General features: G+C 36.7%; 1 protein-coding gene across 3 annotated transcripts in view; it reads left to right on the forward strand.

The window, feature by feature from the left end:
• The window catches only part of LOC136041990 (germinal-center associated nuclear protein-like), a 50282-nt gene that overhangs the window by 5631 nt on the left and 28111 nt on the right, over positions 1-16540 (forward strand). For 2 of the 3 annotated variants that reach the window (XM_065726813.1, XM_065726815.1), the window contains exons 2-3: positions 7947-8225; positions 11240-11605. In XM_065726813.1, coding sequence (XP_065582885.1) covers positions 7947-8225; positions 11240-11605 — 645 coding nt within the window. Of the gene's footprint in view, positions 1-2425; positions 2651-7946; positions 8226-11239; positions 11606-16540 lie in introns of all 3 variants that reach the window. The other variant, XM_065726814.1, reaches the window with a different exon arrangement.

Here is a 16540-nt window from a genome sequence, read left to right on the forward strand (position 1 = left end):
GTATCCAGGTTGTTGCCCACAGACAGAGGTTGTTGAAATCTTCTTGCAGAGAAGAGCAATTTTTTGTTGAGACTGCTGGATCAAAGAGTTCGGAATCATCTGCATACAGTTCCAAGCCACTCTTGACCACCTCAAGAGCATCATTTATGTAGAAGTTAAATAGTGTTGGGCCTAGTTTGGTCCCTTGGGGGACACCCCTCTTAACATGAACTGGTGTGGAATAGATGAGGCTCTCCTTTCATCATATACAGTAACAATCTGGATTCTATCAGGTAGGAAGCTGTGGATCCACTGGGCACTATCATTGTCTATCTGATCTGCTTGTAGTCTGATTATCAGGTAGCAGTAAGACATTTTATTAAAGGATTTAGCTTGATTCAGTAGGAACACATCCACTAGAAAATCCTGCTCCAGCAGATCAGTTATAGATTCATAAGCTATTATTAGATTAGATCAGTTATAGATTCATAAGCTATTATTAGATTTGTTTTCAATAGACATGCCTTTCCTTAAGCCATGCTGACCACCAAAAAGAAGATCATTCTTGGTCATATGCACTATGGTTGCATCATTTACTATCCTTTTGGTAAATTTGGTCGCAACAAAGGACATCCTAATGCATCAGTAGCTCTCAGACTGGGTTCTAGATCCTTTCTTGAATATTGAAGTAATTATGGCTGTCCGCCAATCTGCAGGTAGGGTACTAGTCTAAAGAGATAGCTTCAATAGCAAATAGAGCAGCTTGGCTACTACATCTGCAAGTTCTTTAAGGAGCCTGGGATGTATAATGTCAGGGTCTTTGGCTTTGTTGGGGTCCAGCTTAGCCTTTTCTCAATCCTTTCCATTGTGATGTAAACTTTTGGCATTGGGTTCTTGACAACCCTGAGGGCAGGGCATGGTGGCTTGTCAGGAAGGTCCACTGAGAAGTTGGATGCAAGTGTGTTGCTCAGTAAAATTTAAATGTCCTCCAGATCTTCCAGCTTTTTTCCTTCAGGGTTGAGCAGGAATAGAATAGTTTGTCTACTCTTATCTTTAGCAGTTATCTATCTCCAGAACCTCTTTGAGTTGTCTTTGATTTTCAATGCCAAGCTATCTCATAGTCAGCTATGAAGTGCCTAGTCAGTTGTCTCAGTTATTCCTTGCTTTTGCAAAACGATCCCAGTGTTGTGTGCATATGCATTTCTTATACTTTGAAAAAGCCTTCCTCTTGCAGTTCATAGCTCTTTTAATATGCTGGTTCAAGTGTGGCAGTGTTTTTGGTGCCTTCACAAATGAACTTGAAGTGCATATCCTCTCAGCTTGGAGCAGAGCGTTCTTAAAATTTTTTTTCCAGGCTAGCTCAATGTCTCCCTCAACAGTTACTTGATCCCATTCTACTGCCCATATTATCTCCCTGATTTTGCTGTAGTTGATGTAAGTTTGTTTAGTACAATTATATGTTTGTTGACTAAGCAGCAAGTCATGGCAGGCGTACATGTGGCCCCTTGCACCAATGGGAGGGAGGTACTCACTGTTCACTAACATTTTTGGGTTGTTAATGATTGTCAAATCTAGTTGGGATGGCGTTTGGTTATTCATATACTGGGTTGGTTGGTCTATTATCTGATGTAAGCTATTGCTATCAAAACATTCAGCAAATGGGCTACTGACTATAGAGCTTTGTTGATAACCCAAGCCCTGAACCCATTTGACATCCAGTAGATTTAGGTCTCCAAGAAGAATTAAGTCATGATTATCATGATTTGATGCTTGTTCAGACAACTGAATCAGAGCTTAATACGATGTAAGGGCATCTAGGGCTTCTATATATGCAATCTATCAGTAATTGTTTTCCATCAATATACTCACTAAAATACTCTCAACCCATGGAAAATAGCAACCAGTGGGTTGCTGGAGTTCTTAGGGGTCAATTCACAAAAACACAGTATATCATAATCTTCAGTGATGGCTGGCTGTTTCAGTTCTGGAAGCTTGTTTGTAACTATTAATGTTGCTACCCTGGTTTTTGATAACCCTGTTTTTTGGTGTCTGATTCTGCTTTCGCTTTTCTCTTTCTGCCTTTGTGTGATCAAAGTGAAACTGCATGTCCCCCTTCAGCTCTCTTGATTTAAACACAATTTCTCTTTTAACCTTGTAACTATCTGTGAGGAAAAGAACAGGCCTAGGGTAGTCACCTGGTTTTTGAGATGTGTTTCCAAGTCATTGTGGCTTCAGAACATTGACAGATGGTAGGTTAAATGAATTGGCAAGATGGTCCTGAAGAAACATTTGAATGTCAGCAGCCTCTTCACAAGATTCTGGTATTCCATATGCCTATGTCAATACCAGTTTTTCACACATTTTACAGCTTTGATTTATTACTAATTAATTTAAAATTTAATTTATTAATTTATTTGATGTTTTACGCTTTTTAATTTTATTTCAGGGAAGGAGTATATGAATTTTGTTTTAATCAGGCTTTAAGAGTTGGAGACTTTATCATTGATGTCATCATTCCTAACGGTAGCCACTCAGTTTTCATTTATAATCCAAAATCAACAAGGCCACCACTGGAAATCAGTTGATCAGAGAATTCAGTAATAGGAAAAGTATGACTAATGCTGGGGAGAGGTTTCAATAATAATGAAATGGTAGCTTCCACCTTAATGGGGTAAGTGGACTAGGAGGGCATAAGAAGTAGGCATATTTGTGGATATCAAGAATTGTACTTTCTTTAGTTGTGGGCATTTTTGGTATATCTTTTAAACTAAAGAAATTTAATTAAAGGACATTGGCAGCATGCAAAACCAATAGACTGACAGAAATACAGAAATTGCCATTGCTATATGTCACTTGTTAAATACCACGTGCCATAAAAACTGGTCAAAAACGGGGGAGGGGCAGAAATAAGTGAATAAACACAAAAAGGAGAACAAAATATAAAATATATAGGAACTAAAAGGGAAACTAAAATAAACAGGGGGGGGGGGAACAAGCAAATAAGTGCAATAGTTTAGGCAGCTCCACCAGCCAATAAGAAAAAGGAGAAACTAGTGGGATATTTTATTCATTTTATCTGTGATGAAGGGGACACAAATTTTTCATATCTGGTAGTTATGCAGCGAGTAAGGGACGAAATAGAGATAGGCTCAGAAACAGGTTGAGGCCGCCGTAATCTGGATGGGGAGTGACGTTTGAGGAAAATAGTTGCTGTCCAATGGTTTGTTATTGGCAAAACGGAGGCACAGCAAAACCCTCCTTCACTCAAGGCTTTCCAAACTACCTTTTTTATAGGAGCAGAAAGAATGACACCTTGCCTTCTTTGAAAATTATTTGCAAGGCTTTTTTTGGACTGATTCAATTTTTTCCGATTCTTCGCGAGAGATGACAGGGTGGCAAACTGGACAGGCATATTCGAGACGCTGGTGGACAAAAGACGTGTAAATCCTTAAGAGTGGAAAGAGGGACGCTAAATTTATTAGGAGGATAAGGAGAGTGATAGACACATTAGCTCTATGGATGATGTCTTTAATGTGAATATCCCACTTTAAGTTGGAAGAAATTGTAATGCCAAGTCGTTTAAATGAGGACAAAAATTCAAAAATTCATTTTCAAAATTAAATTTCAGAAAGGATAGGATTAAGAAAACATGATGAGGATTTGAGAAAACAAATCTTCATTATCATGGACTTAAAGGGGTTTACTGTCGTGTCTAAGTCCAAGGCCTCATCTCCAATTTCATTGAGGATAATCATAGGGTCGCTTACTAAGTTTTTGAAGCAAGTTTCAACCACCGTTAGGTCATCAACAAATTTCCGTCAGTCAGGATATTCCTTCGCAAGGCTGTTAATTGTGACTGAGAAAAGGAGGCGGGCCTAGAAGAGTACCTCGGGTATCCTATTGTGGACAGTGAGAGGATTTGGATAATGATTCTGGTGTTTGAGACAACCTGCAATCTATTTGTTAAGAAGGAGGCAACCAATTTCACCAGTAAGGGACCAATATTGAATCCGCTGACAAGTTTCTCAATTAAAATATTGTGGTTAACAAGGTCAAATGCTTTCTGAAGGTCAATGGAAACTAAATTTAGCCAGGAATTAGGCTTTTTCAGGCGTTTCCTGATGTGGTCAATAAGAGAAACGAGGTAGTGGGAAGTAGAAGTGGATTTTAGGTTCCTGAGATGTCTTGGGTCAGTAAGAGGTAGAATTTTCTCCTTTAGTCAATCTGCAAGAAATCCTTCATACAGTTTCGAGAAAATAGGAGTAAGAGTAATAGGACGAATGCCTTCAAAACCAGGCTTTCTGTTTTTATGGCACTTGATATTTACCAAGTGACATATAGCAATTGCAAATTCTTTTGGTCTGTCCTGCTTTTGCTAGTTTCGGCACTTCCAGATAAGCTAGGACAGTGAAATTTGGCAGGCGTATCGAGGACCAGACCATATTAAATTATAAATAGTTGTTTCCCCGATTCGATTATCTGGGGGGGATTGGGAGGACGGTTAATTTGGAAAAATTGGAAAAAAATGAGGTATTTTTAACTTACGAACGGGTAATCAGATCTGAATGAAATTTGACATTTAGAAGTATATCGTGTCTCAAAGCTCTTATTTTAAATCCCAACCGGATCCAGTGACATTGGGGGGAGTTGGAAGGGGAAACCTAAAATCTCGGAAAACGCTTAGAGTGGAGGGATCGGGATGAAACTTCGTGGGCAAAATAAGTCCTAGATACATGATTGACATAATCGAAATGGATCCGCTCTCTTTGGGGGGAGAGTTAATTCTGAAAAATCAGAAAAAATGAGGTATTTTTAACTTACGAAGGAGTTATTGGATCTTCATGAAATTTCATATTTAGAAGGACCGCGTAATTCAAATGTCTTACTTTAAACCCCAACCGGATCCAGTGCCATTGGGGGAGGTTGGGGGGAAATCTTGGAAAACGCTTGGAGTGGAGAGATCAGGATGAAACTTGGTGGGAAGAATAAGCAAAAGTCCAAGATACGTCACTGACATAGCCGGACCGAATCTGCTCTTTTTTTTTGGGGGGGGGGGGGGGGTAATTCGGAAAAATTAGAAAAATGAGGTATTTGTAACCTACAAACTGGTGATCAGATCTTAACGAAATTCGATATTTAGAAGGATCTTGTGCTTCAGAGCTCTTATTTGAAATCCCGACCAGATCTGGTGACATTGGGGGAAGTTGGAGAGGGAAACCAGAAATCTTGGAAAACATGAAAATTGAGGTATCTTTATCTTACTAATGGGTGATCGGATCTTAATGAAAATTGATATATAGAAAGATCTTGTGTCTCAGATGTTCCGTTTCCAATTCGAATCTGATCCGTGGACATAGAAGATTGGAGGGGGAAAACAGAAATCTTGGACACTGGAAATCTTGAAAAAATGCTTAGAGTGAAGAGATCGGGATGAAACTTGATTGGAAGAATAAGCACAATTTCTAGATACGTGATTGACATAATTGGAACAGGTCTGCTCTCTTTGTGGGAGTTGGGATAATTTCCAGTACTTTGGCGAGTTTGGTGTTTCTGGATGTGCTAGGATTTCAATTGACAGGCGTATCAGGGACCTGCACAAATTGACTTGATAAAAGTCGTTTCCCCGATCCGCCCATCTGGGGGACTTGAGAGAGAGGAAAAATTGAAAAAATGAGGTATTTTTAACTTATGAATGGGTGATCAGATCTTAATGAAATTTGATATTTAGAAGGAGCTCGTATCTCAGAGCTTTTATTTTAAATGCCGACCGTATCTGGTGATATTGAGGGAGTTGAAGGGGAAACTGGAAATATTGGAAAACGCTTATAGTGGAGAGATTGGGATGAAACTTGGTGGGAAGAATAGGCAAATGCCATAGATACGTGATTGACGTAACCGGAGTGGATCCACTCAAGTCCTAGATACGTGATTGACATAATCGGACTGAATCCACTCTCTTTAGGGGAGTTGGGGGGGATGTTAATTCGGAAAATTTGGAAAAATTGAGGTATTTGTAACTTATTACGGGTGACCGGACCTTAATGAAATTTAATATTTAGAGGAACTCGTGTCTCAAAGCTCTTATTTTAAATCCCCGTCAGATCTGGTGACATTAGGGGAGTTGGAGCGGGAAACCGGAAATCTTGGAAAACGCTTAGAGTGGAGAGATCGGGATGAAACTTGGTGGGTAGAATAAGCAAATGCTGTAGATACGTGATTGACGCAACCGGACTGGATCTGCTCTCTTTGGGGAGTTAGGGGGGGGTCCAGTGCTTTGGCGAGTTTGGTGCTTCTGGACGTGCTAGGACGATGAAAATTGGTTGGTGTGTCAGGGACCTGCACAAATTGACTTGATAAAGTCGTGTTTTCTGATTCGACCATCTGGGGGGCTGAAGGGAGAGGAAAAGTTAGAAAAAATGAGGAATTTTAACTTACGAGTGGGTGATCGGATCTTAATGAATTTTCATATTTAGAAGGACCTCGTGTCTCAGAGCTCTTATTTTGAATCGCAACCGTCATTAAGCCTCTGATTTTCTTTTTAAATCAATCTATTGATTCTTATAATTTTGTTAGAGCTCATACCATATGAGCTCTTGGCTCTTCCGACCTTGTCACAAGTGCTGTATGAGCTCTTAGCTCTTGTTCTTTTTCAAAGGGATTATGAAACCCTATTTCCAAATTGTTGCAATTCGCCCAGACTCGGTAATCTCGTTAAACAGGAAAGACAAGGGCAAATGACGGGTGGAGGTCTGAATCAGTCAACAACATGTGCCCCTGGAGCGGATTGGGTATGCAAGGGGGCTTGTGACTGTGAGGCATATAAGTAAGAGAGGATTGTTGGAGGGTTAGGTGCGATGGTGATTTGACTGACTGTGAGTAAATTTCTGGATTAGAGGGGTGTTTTGGGGAAAGGATACCTTGTGCATGCTGCTTTGTATCGGATAGGAAGGGAGGTAATGAGAAACGTGTGAATAATTAAGGGATTTGAGAAATGTTTTTTTTTTGAGTGGATGAAGAAAAAAGAGTTGTGGGTAGAAAAATTGTTTGGGAATCAGTGTTTTGCTAGTATTAAGAATCTGGCATAGTTTATTGTGTAGGCATGACCCACCTGGAGGGTGTTCTATGATGATTATGTTTATATCAGTTTGCTATTTTGTTTAGTTGTTTCAATTGATTTTTTTTATCATTTTTGTACACATTTTCCATTTTTTTCCTCTTGTCTTTTGTAGAGATAGCCTTGCGTTTTTTTTTTATGTTAAGCATACTATATGATAAAACCAAATGCGAAGTCCAGTGTATGGCTGTTGAAATAATTGAAAAGAAACATCCAATCAACCTCTCACTACCCTTTACTTTCTTCTTGAACTTTTCCTGCCAAATATGGATACACATGTTATAAACACTGCTAATGAATTCAATATGTTATTTAGAATCCGTGCTACATCTTGTCTTCCAAAGTTGGTTGATATGTTAGTTTGAACAGAAGAATTCAAGAGTGACTTTGTCCATGTTCTAGAAACATCTTGGTTATATATATATATATATATATATATATATATATATATATATATATATATATATATATATATAATATGTTTATATAATCAAGCCTTTGACGTTAATTAGATAATTATATTTAATTGCTTGAAAAAATCTGCTGCTGTTACAGTTGAACCCAAAATTCCCTCGTCATTACCCGAGGCTAAAAGCCCTGGACCACCAGGACATTTAGTGGTTCTTCCATAGCCTTTCACTGTAGACTCTAGTATTCCATATAAATCAAATAATTTTGATATAAATCAAAGATCACTTTTATATATCATGTAAGTATAAGCCATATAAATCAAAGGCACTTTTCCAGTCTGAAGATATAATCGTTTCTGTAGATTTTATCATAATTTTACAAACTGTTTCTAGGATGATGGAGGGGGACACAAATACTGGTTTCTCTATGTTTTATTTTTCAGCCGGATAAAGAACAACCTGGTGCATCCACTAGAAAAATATTGGCCTTCAGGAAACAATAAAAACAGAAGAAAAAGTAAGGATTATAATAAACAATTCAATTCTCACCCTTTAATTAACCCAGGTGCATGTCGAATAAGAGATGATAGTGTAAAAGATGATGGTGCATTAATTTTAGTCAAGGAATATACCAGATCAGCCGCTGGGACACTAAAGCCTTTGGCAAAAGAAGTAAGAACCCCAGACACACTTTGGAACACCATCTTACATTTATTTAAGAGGTATGACTAATGTTTATTTTTAAAATCCATTTTAACACCTTCCACACCAGGCGTTAGAACAAACTACAATCCATCAAGTGCCGTGTGGATAAATTATCAAACTTGTTGATGTCCTATTTCGTTTGTGCATGTAGCAAGGTGTCCTTTTTATACGTTTTTTCGCGATTGTAGAAGTAGCGTTTTTACTACTAAAAGGAGTGGACCCATTATCCTTGGATTGAGGTTCAGGCCTTCAAGACCCATTGCCTCCACGCACCACAACTATGCTCCTTTTTTTGGGGGGGGGGAATGACGGATCCTCCAGTCCTTCATCTTAACATTAAAATTATAAGAGATCTCAAGCTGGTGTCTAATTCTAGCCGGACATTCTTCTATCAGATGCCTTTCTTGTTTCCACAGTGGCCATCTTGCACTTTTGGCATACCGGGGTTTCAGCTTTCCCTATTTGGGAAAGATGTTTCCCGAAATTTCTAATTCCTGTTGTGGCTTTCTATAGTCATTCTTGTCTCAGACCATTTCAGTCGTAGAAAATGTTTAGTTAGGGTAGGGTTGAACTTTGGAAGTAATTTCTTCGTTTCCTCACATCCTACCTTCCTATGCCAATTTTGTCCTGCTGTCTCATCATGCTCCGACTCCTCACCGCTATCTTCCAGCAAGTTGAAGAAATTGGGATGAAATTTTCTTAACCATAATATCTCAATGATGTCCCAGCCTTATCTGTTTCATCTTCCATCTCATTGCCCTCTATTCTGGAATGTTTTGTGACCCACATCAGGGTAATTCGTTTTCCTTTGGATGGCAAGCTGTTCAAGGTTTCGTAACATTCCAATTCTCTCTTTTGCTGGCTCTCTGAAGTCTGAAGAGCCTTTAGGAATGCTTGATTGTCAGTTAAGATACGTATAACGTTTCCTGTACTTCTTGTTTGTGACAGACTTCTAGCCGGCCGTTCTGTTCCAAACATTTCAACCTGAAAAACTGTAGCAAATTTTTCCGGGTGATAACTAATTACCTCCTTTTCCATTTCAAGAGCTGGTATGTAACTACTCTAGCCCCCGATGTTCCATCAAACAGCGAACCGTCAGTATAACAGGCTATCGTATTACTTTGGTGGGCAACTCTATCTCTTGCTTTATTTCCTTTGCATCCTTCATGACAATCTAGAACTGCCTCTCCCGTTTTACTGTTAGGATAATATTATCCTAATGTTAGGATAACTGTTAGGATAATATTATCCTAATGTTAGGATAACTGTTAGGATAATATTATCCTTAGGCATCAACAGCTCCCTACACTGAAGCAATGAGCTTCAGATGCCAACATGGCCTTTACCTTCCTATTTCGTATCTGCTGTCTTTGGGCCTGTTGACCGTCTACCTTCAGTCTGACAGAACTTTTTACTGCTTCTTCCTCTAAAAAGATTTCATGGTTTGAAGTCCTAGGATAAGCTCCATTGATTCTATAGTGGTTCCATGATATGATGATGTAATCATTAGGTATACTAGCCTTTGCACCCTTATTAAGAAGGTTATGCGCCTTGTAATTCGAGTTAAATTGAACCATGCCACTATTCCATATAACAGAATATACCTAATTACCATATATGATCAGTAGGATCCAAGCCCCAGTTTGCTTCTACCATTCATTTATATTGAATAGGGAATAAGCGCCTTTCTGCGCTTATCGAGACAATGAGTATTCCAGCTCAGTGGGTGATCGATTGTGCCCCCTAGGTATTTCACCTGTCTATCTTTATGTCCTGTCTATCACCCTCGGATGATGACTTGAGTGACAAGCTCAAGGTATGGCCCAAAGGCCTGGGCCCCTCAACAAAATGGCGACCTTGGAATCGGAAAAATCAAGTTTGTTCCCCTGTATCCTTTCCCTCAATCATCATCCGAGGGTGGTTATAGGTCCCTTCATAACTAACATCCACCTCCATCATTCCATTCCTCGTCCGTGTTCCTCATTCACCGCCTCAATGGCCGGCAAGAGGTCTAGAATCACCCAGAGTTGGGGCGGGGCTTAACTAGGCTGTATCGGGCCCTTATAAGGAGTGGGACTTGTCCTGGAGGGATGACGCCGGCCCAGAGTTAGACTACATATGACGGAAGCGCAGGAGGAAGTGTCGGACTTTCGTCTTAAATGCGTATTAGACCCGCGTTGCTTATATCTCTTCCTTCGGCCTCCAGATGCCCTCTATCACCCTCCGCTGTTTCCGGATCTTGGCTTAGGGTTCTCTCCGTTACCTTCAACCATTTTGAGCTCCAAACTTAGGATAATCTCCGTCACCCTCTGCCATCCCAGCCTCCGGGCTTAAGATTTCAACCCCGAAGAAGATAAGCTCCGACACTTGTCTTATACCACGTTCATTTTGAGACCATGACCCCCCCCCCCAGCATCTACTCGAAGGTGCACTCAGGGAAACCACGGGAAGGTGGCCACCACTACCCCCTTGGAAGTACCATAATTAGAGCTCTCTTTTTAGTGCTAGAGTAGCTGTTTAAATAAACAAATGCAAATAATAAAACAATTTCTTTTTATTTTGCTGCTAATTTGATTAATTTATCAGTAAATTAGTCCGTTTCAAACACTGCTACTACCGCGTTTCGGATATTCATTAAATTGACTTGCTGCTCAATTCAATGCTTTGTAGCAGTAAAAAGCTTTGTAGCAGTGTGAATATGATAGCGTGCGAAATTGATTTACCAGGATAGACATACATAGTATCTTAACAACACAGGGTAAGAAAAGAAGTCTTTTTCCATTGGAATTACTTTTTTTTTTTATTTAATAAGTCAACAGATGAAAAAGTAATATCTAACAACTTTGAATGTTGAAAACAAATCAAATATTTTTAATTAATGTTTGTCTAAATGTGCAAGCCCTTCATATAAGATCGACAAAAGAACTGATAATACAAAACTATTTTTAGTAGGCTGAAAATTTGTTTCCAAGACCTGACTTTTTTTTCACCCCCCAACCCTGCCAGCGGTATAATTGACATTTTCTTCTAGAGTTATAAAGAGGAGTGACTACGGATGGCCTTTAATTTACGAATTTATATTTGATCGTCTTCGTGCCATTAGAAAAGATGCAGTTATTCAAGGTCTTGCTGATATTAATCTGATAAAAATCCTTGAAGCCTCTGTTGTCTTCTATGTTGGTGCTGACATCTATTTCAGTCAAATTGAATTTGAACATTTTGATTCCTATATGAACAGATATCATTTGAACTCGACTTTGAATCATCTAATTGGTTTATATGACCGTTTAAAAGTGATTTCTAAAAACAGAATAGTTTTTGAGCAAGTGTACCTTTTAGCTGAAATCTCAAATCCAAGAGTGTTGTCACGATTTTATGGCCTTTATAAAACAATTAGGTAAGTTTTATTTTTAATTAAAAGTAGTCTGTTCAGAAAATCCTAATTTTACCGTTAAAAAAATCTCAATCTGGGGGGGGGGAAGCGGAAACTACCATCTCCCCCAAAATTTGAAAAACATATTTTTGGTAATATTATTCAAAAATTTCCCTCATCTTAGATTTTCAAAAATGTTTTTTTTCTTGAAAATTGTAAAAAATCCTTGCCCTTCCTCCTCCCTAAATTTTTATGAATTGGCAGTGATCGTGCTAGGGGGAGAGAAGGAGAATAGGTTTCCCCAAGTGCAACCTCTGAGAGGGTGCAAACTGAGTTTTTTGTCAATACTAGATCTACTTATATGGTGGTAGTGATGGGGATGGCGGATTTGGGCTAAAACTAACGTTGTCTCCGGGCGTCGGAAAACATAGCTACGCCTCTGGGAAACGGTATTCCTTCATCAAAGTTGTTGCAGAGATATTCCTGTGAATTTCCTGTGAAACAGGTCAAAAACTAAATTGATTGTTTCCTCTTAATAAGATAATTCACTTTATACATCTTTTGTCAAGTATGCAAAATTCTCTTTGACAAAATTTTTCTCCTTTTTTTAGACTAGATTTCGAAATAGTTTCTTCATTTTTTTTTTTGTCTTATATGAAGGAGTCTATTTCTGCTCCTATATAATGGGGAAGGGATGGAAAGAAATATTGTTGTAATTTTATTAGCTGTGTATTTAATCTTGTAGATGTTAATATTTATGAACCAAAAATTGAGCCAACTAAAAGTATGAAAAAAAGAAAAAAAAATTATAGCTACATACCTCGAACTTTTTAGTAATTATGTATCCTATCAAAACGTTGTCAAATAAAAACATCGTTTTGCGCGAATCACTTTCAATTTCTTAAAAAGGAAACTGAAGCAGCGATAGCGTTGTTTTTAGCTTTACTGAAACTAGCACTAACTTAATTACTGAAACTTTACTGAAAGCTACTTAGCTAGCGCTGTACTGAAAACTACGCTTTTTTAAATTTTTTTTTCAAGAGTTACAATCGTTTCTTTATGAATTATTATTTCATTTTTGAAGGTATCTTAAGAGTTTATCTTTTTGTTCTGCCGTGTCGGTTTTGTGTTTTCAGTTAAATGGTTATTTTTTCAGGTTTCTACAAATATTGGAAAATTAACCACGAAGCAGTAATATTTGTCTGTTTTACTTTTCAACTCCGCTCTTTATTTTTATAAGAAAAGCTTCGTTTAAAAAAATTCTGTCAGAGATGTTGCTGTAGTTAGTTTGTGACACTTCTTTGAATGTGATATTATCCATTTTTCATTTTTATCTTTTTTTTTAAATTTATAAACTTGCGACTCGAGACCGATAAATTTGGACTTAAATGAGAATATGAAAACAGAGAAATATCAAAAATTAGTCTTGAGGTGAAGCAAATTTTTTTTTTTTTGCTTTATTTTTTTGCGTTTTTTTGTTAAAAAAAAAGTTTATAAAATTATTTACTCTAAGTGACGATTCTTCTTCCGTTTTGATTCAAAAGAGAACATGAAAAAAAAATACAATATTCGTTTTAGTTTAACCACAATTGTTTTTTTTTATGAAAAAAAGAAGCAAGAAAAAGAAGAATATCAAATGTTAGTCATATGGTGAAACCTTCAGTTTTTTCAAATAATATATAAGTTATTTACTGGAAATTGATGTTCCTTCCTCTACGTTGCCTCGAAAGAGATGAAAAAGAGAAAAATTAAATGTATTTCATACGAAAAGCTCAATTTTTTGAAAACAATTTTTAAATTACTTCTTGAAATTGAAGTTTTCCCCCCATTATGACCTAGAAAAGAACCTGAAAAATACATTAGGCTTAACTAGAACAAAATTGTTTTCTCTTCTTCAAATTACTTACTTCAAATTGATGCTTGGCTTATCCCCACGGAAAGTCCCCTTCCCTGGAAACCACCCCTTCCAATGAAAAACTTATTTTTCCCATTAAAAATATTTATTTTGCAAATAATTTATAACTTTCCTACGTGAAGCTGGTATTTTTTTCCTTTCATATTGACTAAAAAAGAACCTGAAAAAGAAAAATACCAACTTGAGTGAAACTGACGTTTTTTCTTCCGTGTTGACTTTAAAGGAACTCAAAAGGGAATCTGGATAAGAAAAATATCTAAAGTTAGCTATATATTTAAGAACAATTTATTTTGCAAATAATTTATAATTTACATAAAACAGAATTTTTTTTTCTTCCATGATGACTTTAGAGGGATTCCGAAAAAAAAATCTAAAGTTACTCATATACTTAAGAACAATTTGTTTTGCAAATGATGTATAACTTATGTGAAACTGAATTTTTTTTCCTACCATGTTGACTTTAAAGCAACTCTAAAAGGAATCTGAAAAAGAAAAATAACAAATATCAGTCGTATGCTTAAGAACAATTTTTTGCATATGATGTATAACTTACTTACGTGAAACTGAAGTTTGGTCTTCCATGTTGACTTTAAAGGAACTCTAAGGAAATCTGAAAAAGAAAAATATCAAATGTTAGCCATGCACTTAAGAACAATTTAATTTTGCAAATAATTTATAACTTACATATGTGAAGCTGAAGTATTTTTTTTTTTTTTCATATTGACTCCAAAGGCGACGTGAAAAAGCAAAATAACAAATATTAGTCGTATGCTTAAGAACACATTTTTGCATATGATGTATAATTTACTTACGTGAAACTGAAGTTTGGTCTTCCATGTTGACTTTAAAGGAACTCTAAAGGAATCTGAAAAAGAAAAATATCAAATGTTAGCCATACACTTAAGAACAATTTAATTTTGCAAATAATTTATAACTTACTTACGTGAAGCTGAAGTATTTTTTTTTCTTTCATATTGACTCCAAAGGCAACCTGAAAAAGAAAAATAACAAATATTAGTCGTATGCTTAAGAACAATTTTTTGCATATGATGTATAACTTACTTACGTGAAACTGAAGTTTGGTCTTCCATGTTGACTTTAAAGGAACTCTAAAGGAATCTGAAAAAGAAAAATATCAAATGTTAGCCATGCACTTAAGAACAATTTAATTTTGCAAATAATTTATAACTTACATATGTGAAGCTGAAGTATTTTTTTTTTCATATTGACTCCAAAGGCGACGTGAAAAAGAAAAATAACAAATATTAGTCGTATGCTTAAGAACAATTTTTTCGCATATGATATATAACTTACTTACGTGAAACTTCTTCCATGTTGACTTTAAAGGAACTCAAAAAGGAATCTGAAAAAGAAAAATATCAAATGTTAGCCATACACTTACGAACAATTTAATTTTGCAAATAATTTATAACTTACCTACATGAAGCTGAAGTGTTTTTTCCTTCATATTGACTCCGAAGGCAACCTGAAAAAGAAAAATAATACATATTAGTCGTATGCTTAAGAACAATTTTTTGCATATGATGTATAACTTACTTACGTGAAACTGAAGTTTTTTCTTCCATGTTTACTTTAAAGGAACTCAAATGGAATCTGAAAAAGAAAAATATCAAATGTTAGCCATACACTTATGAACAATTTCATTTTGCAAATCTATATATATATATATATATATATATATATATATATATAAATAAGTTGTTTGTTTGTGTGTCTCTCTACTGACGTCATGTTTGTGTGTCGACTGACGTCATGTTTGTCGACTGACGTCATTATAAGGATTGAGCTGTATGTCGTCATGAAGTTGTTTGTCGTCTGACGTCATATTTGTCGACTGACGAAATTAGAGACCGGGACACAAATGACGACCGGGACACAGGGAATATAAATGACGACCGGGACACATCATGTACCAATTCAAAAACGAATGTATTCAAGCCGAAGTAGCCGAGTTGGTAAAGCGTTATTTTCCAGTTCCGAGAGGTTCCAGGTTCGAACCTTAGTCTCACTGAAGTTTTTTCTTCCATGTTGACTTTGAAGGAACTCTATGCTTAAAAAATGATTTTTAACTTACTTATGTGAAATTGAAGCTTTTTTCTTCCATATTATTCAAAAGGAAACCTGAAAAGGATAAATATCAAATATTTGTTATATGCTTAAGAACATTTTTTTCCACATAATTTTTTTGTTATTTATGTGAAACTGAAGTTTTTTCTTTTAAGTTGTCTCAAAGGCAACCTGAAAAAGACAAACATCAAATATTAGTCATATGCTTAAAAACAATTTTTTTTCAAATGATTTTTAACTTTCTTACGTGAAATTGAAGTTTTTTCTCCGATGTTGACTCAAACGGAAGCCTGGAAAAGATAAATCTATATATATATATATAAATAAGTTGTCTGTCTGTGTGTCTGTCAAGTGACGTCATGTTTCTGTGTCGACTGACGTCATGAAGTTAGTTGTCGTCATTTTTGCTATGACGGTGACGTCATTAAAGATATTTAAGACATATATGTTCACGTAGAAATCTATTAATGTTTAAGTATAAAATGACTGATGAACTTACAATGGCAAAAGCCGATGAAGATGCTCAAAGAGTCTATGCCAAAAAACTTGCTGCTGATAGAGAAAGTCAGAAAAGAAAGCGTGCCGAGGAATCAAAAGAACAGCAAGGAAACAGGCTTGAGGCTGATAGAGAAAGAAAGAACAGAAAGCGTGCCGAGGAACTACCAGAGCAACGCGAAAGCAGACTTGCTGCTAAAAGAGAAAGTGAAAAAAGAAGGCGTGCCGAGGAATCACAAAAACAGCAAGAAATCAGGCTTTCTGCTGATAGAGAAAGTAAGAAAAGAAAGCGTGTCGAGGAATCACAAGAACAGCAAGAAATCAGGCTTGCTGCTGATAGAGAAAGTAAGAAAAGAAAGCGTGCCGAGGAATCAGAGCAACCTGAAAGTTATCGCCTGGTATTCAGGTACAGCCCAGTCGATGATTATAGCTTGAGTAGATGTGTTCAAATCGGGACAATG

This window comes from Artemia franciscana, unplaced genomic scaffold, assembly GCF_032884065.1.
Source record: "Artemia franciscana unplaced genomic scaffold, ASM3288406v1 PGA_scaffold_53, whole genome shotgun sequence".
NCBI lineage: Eukaryota > Metazoa > Arthropoda > Branchiopoda > Anostraca > Artemiidae > Artemia > Artemia franciscana.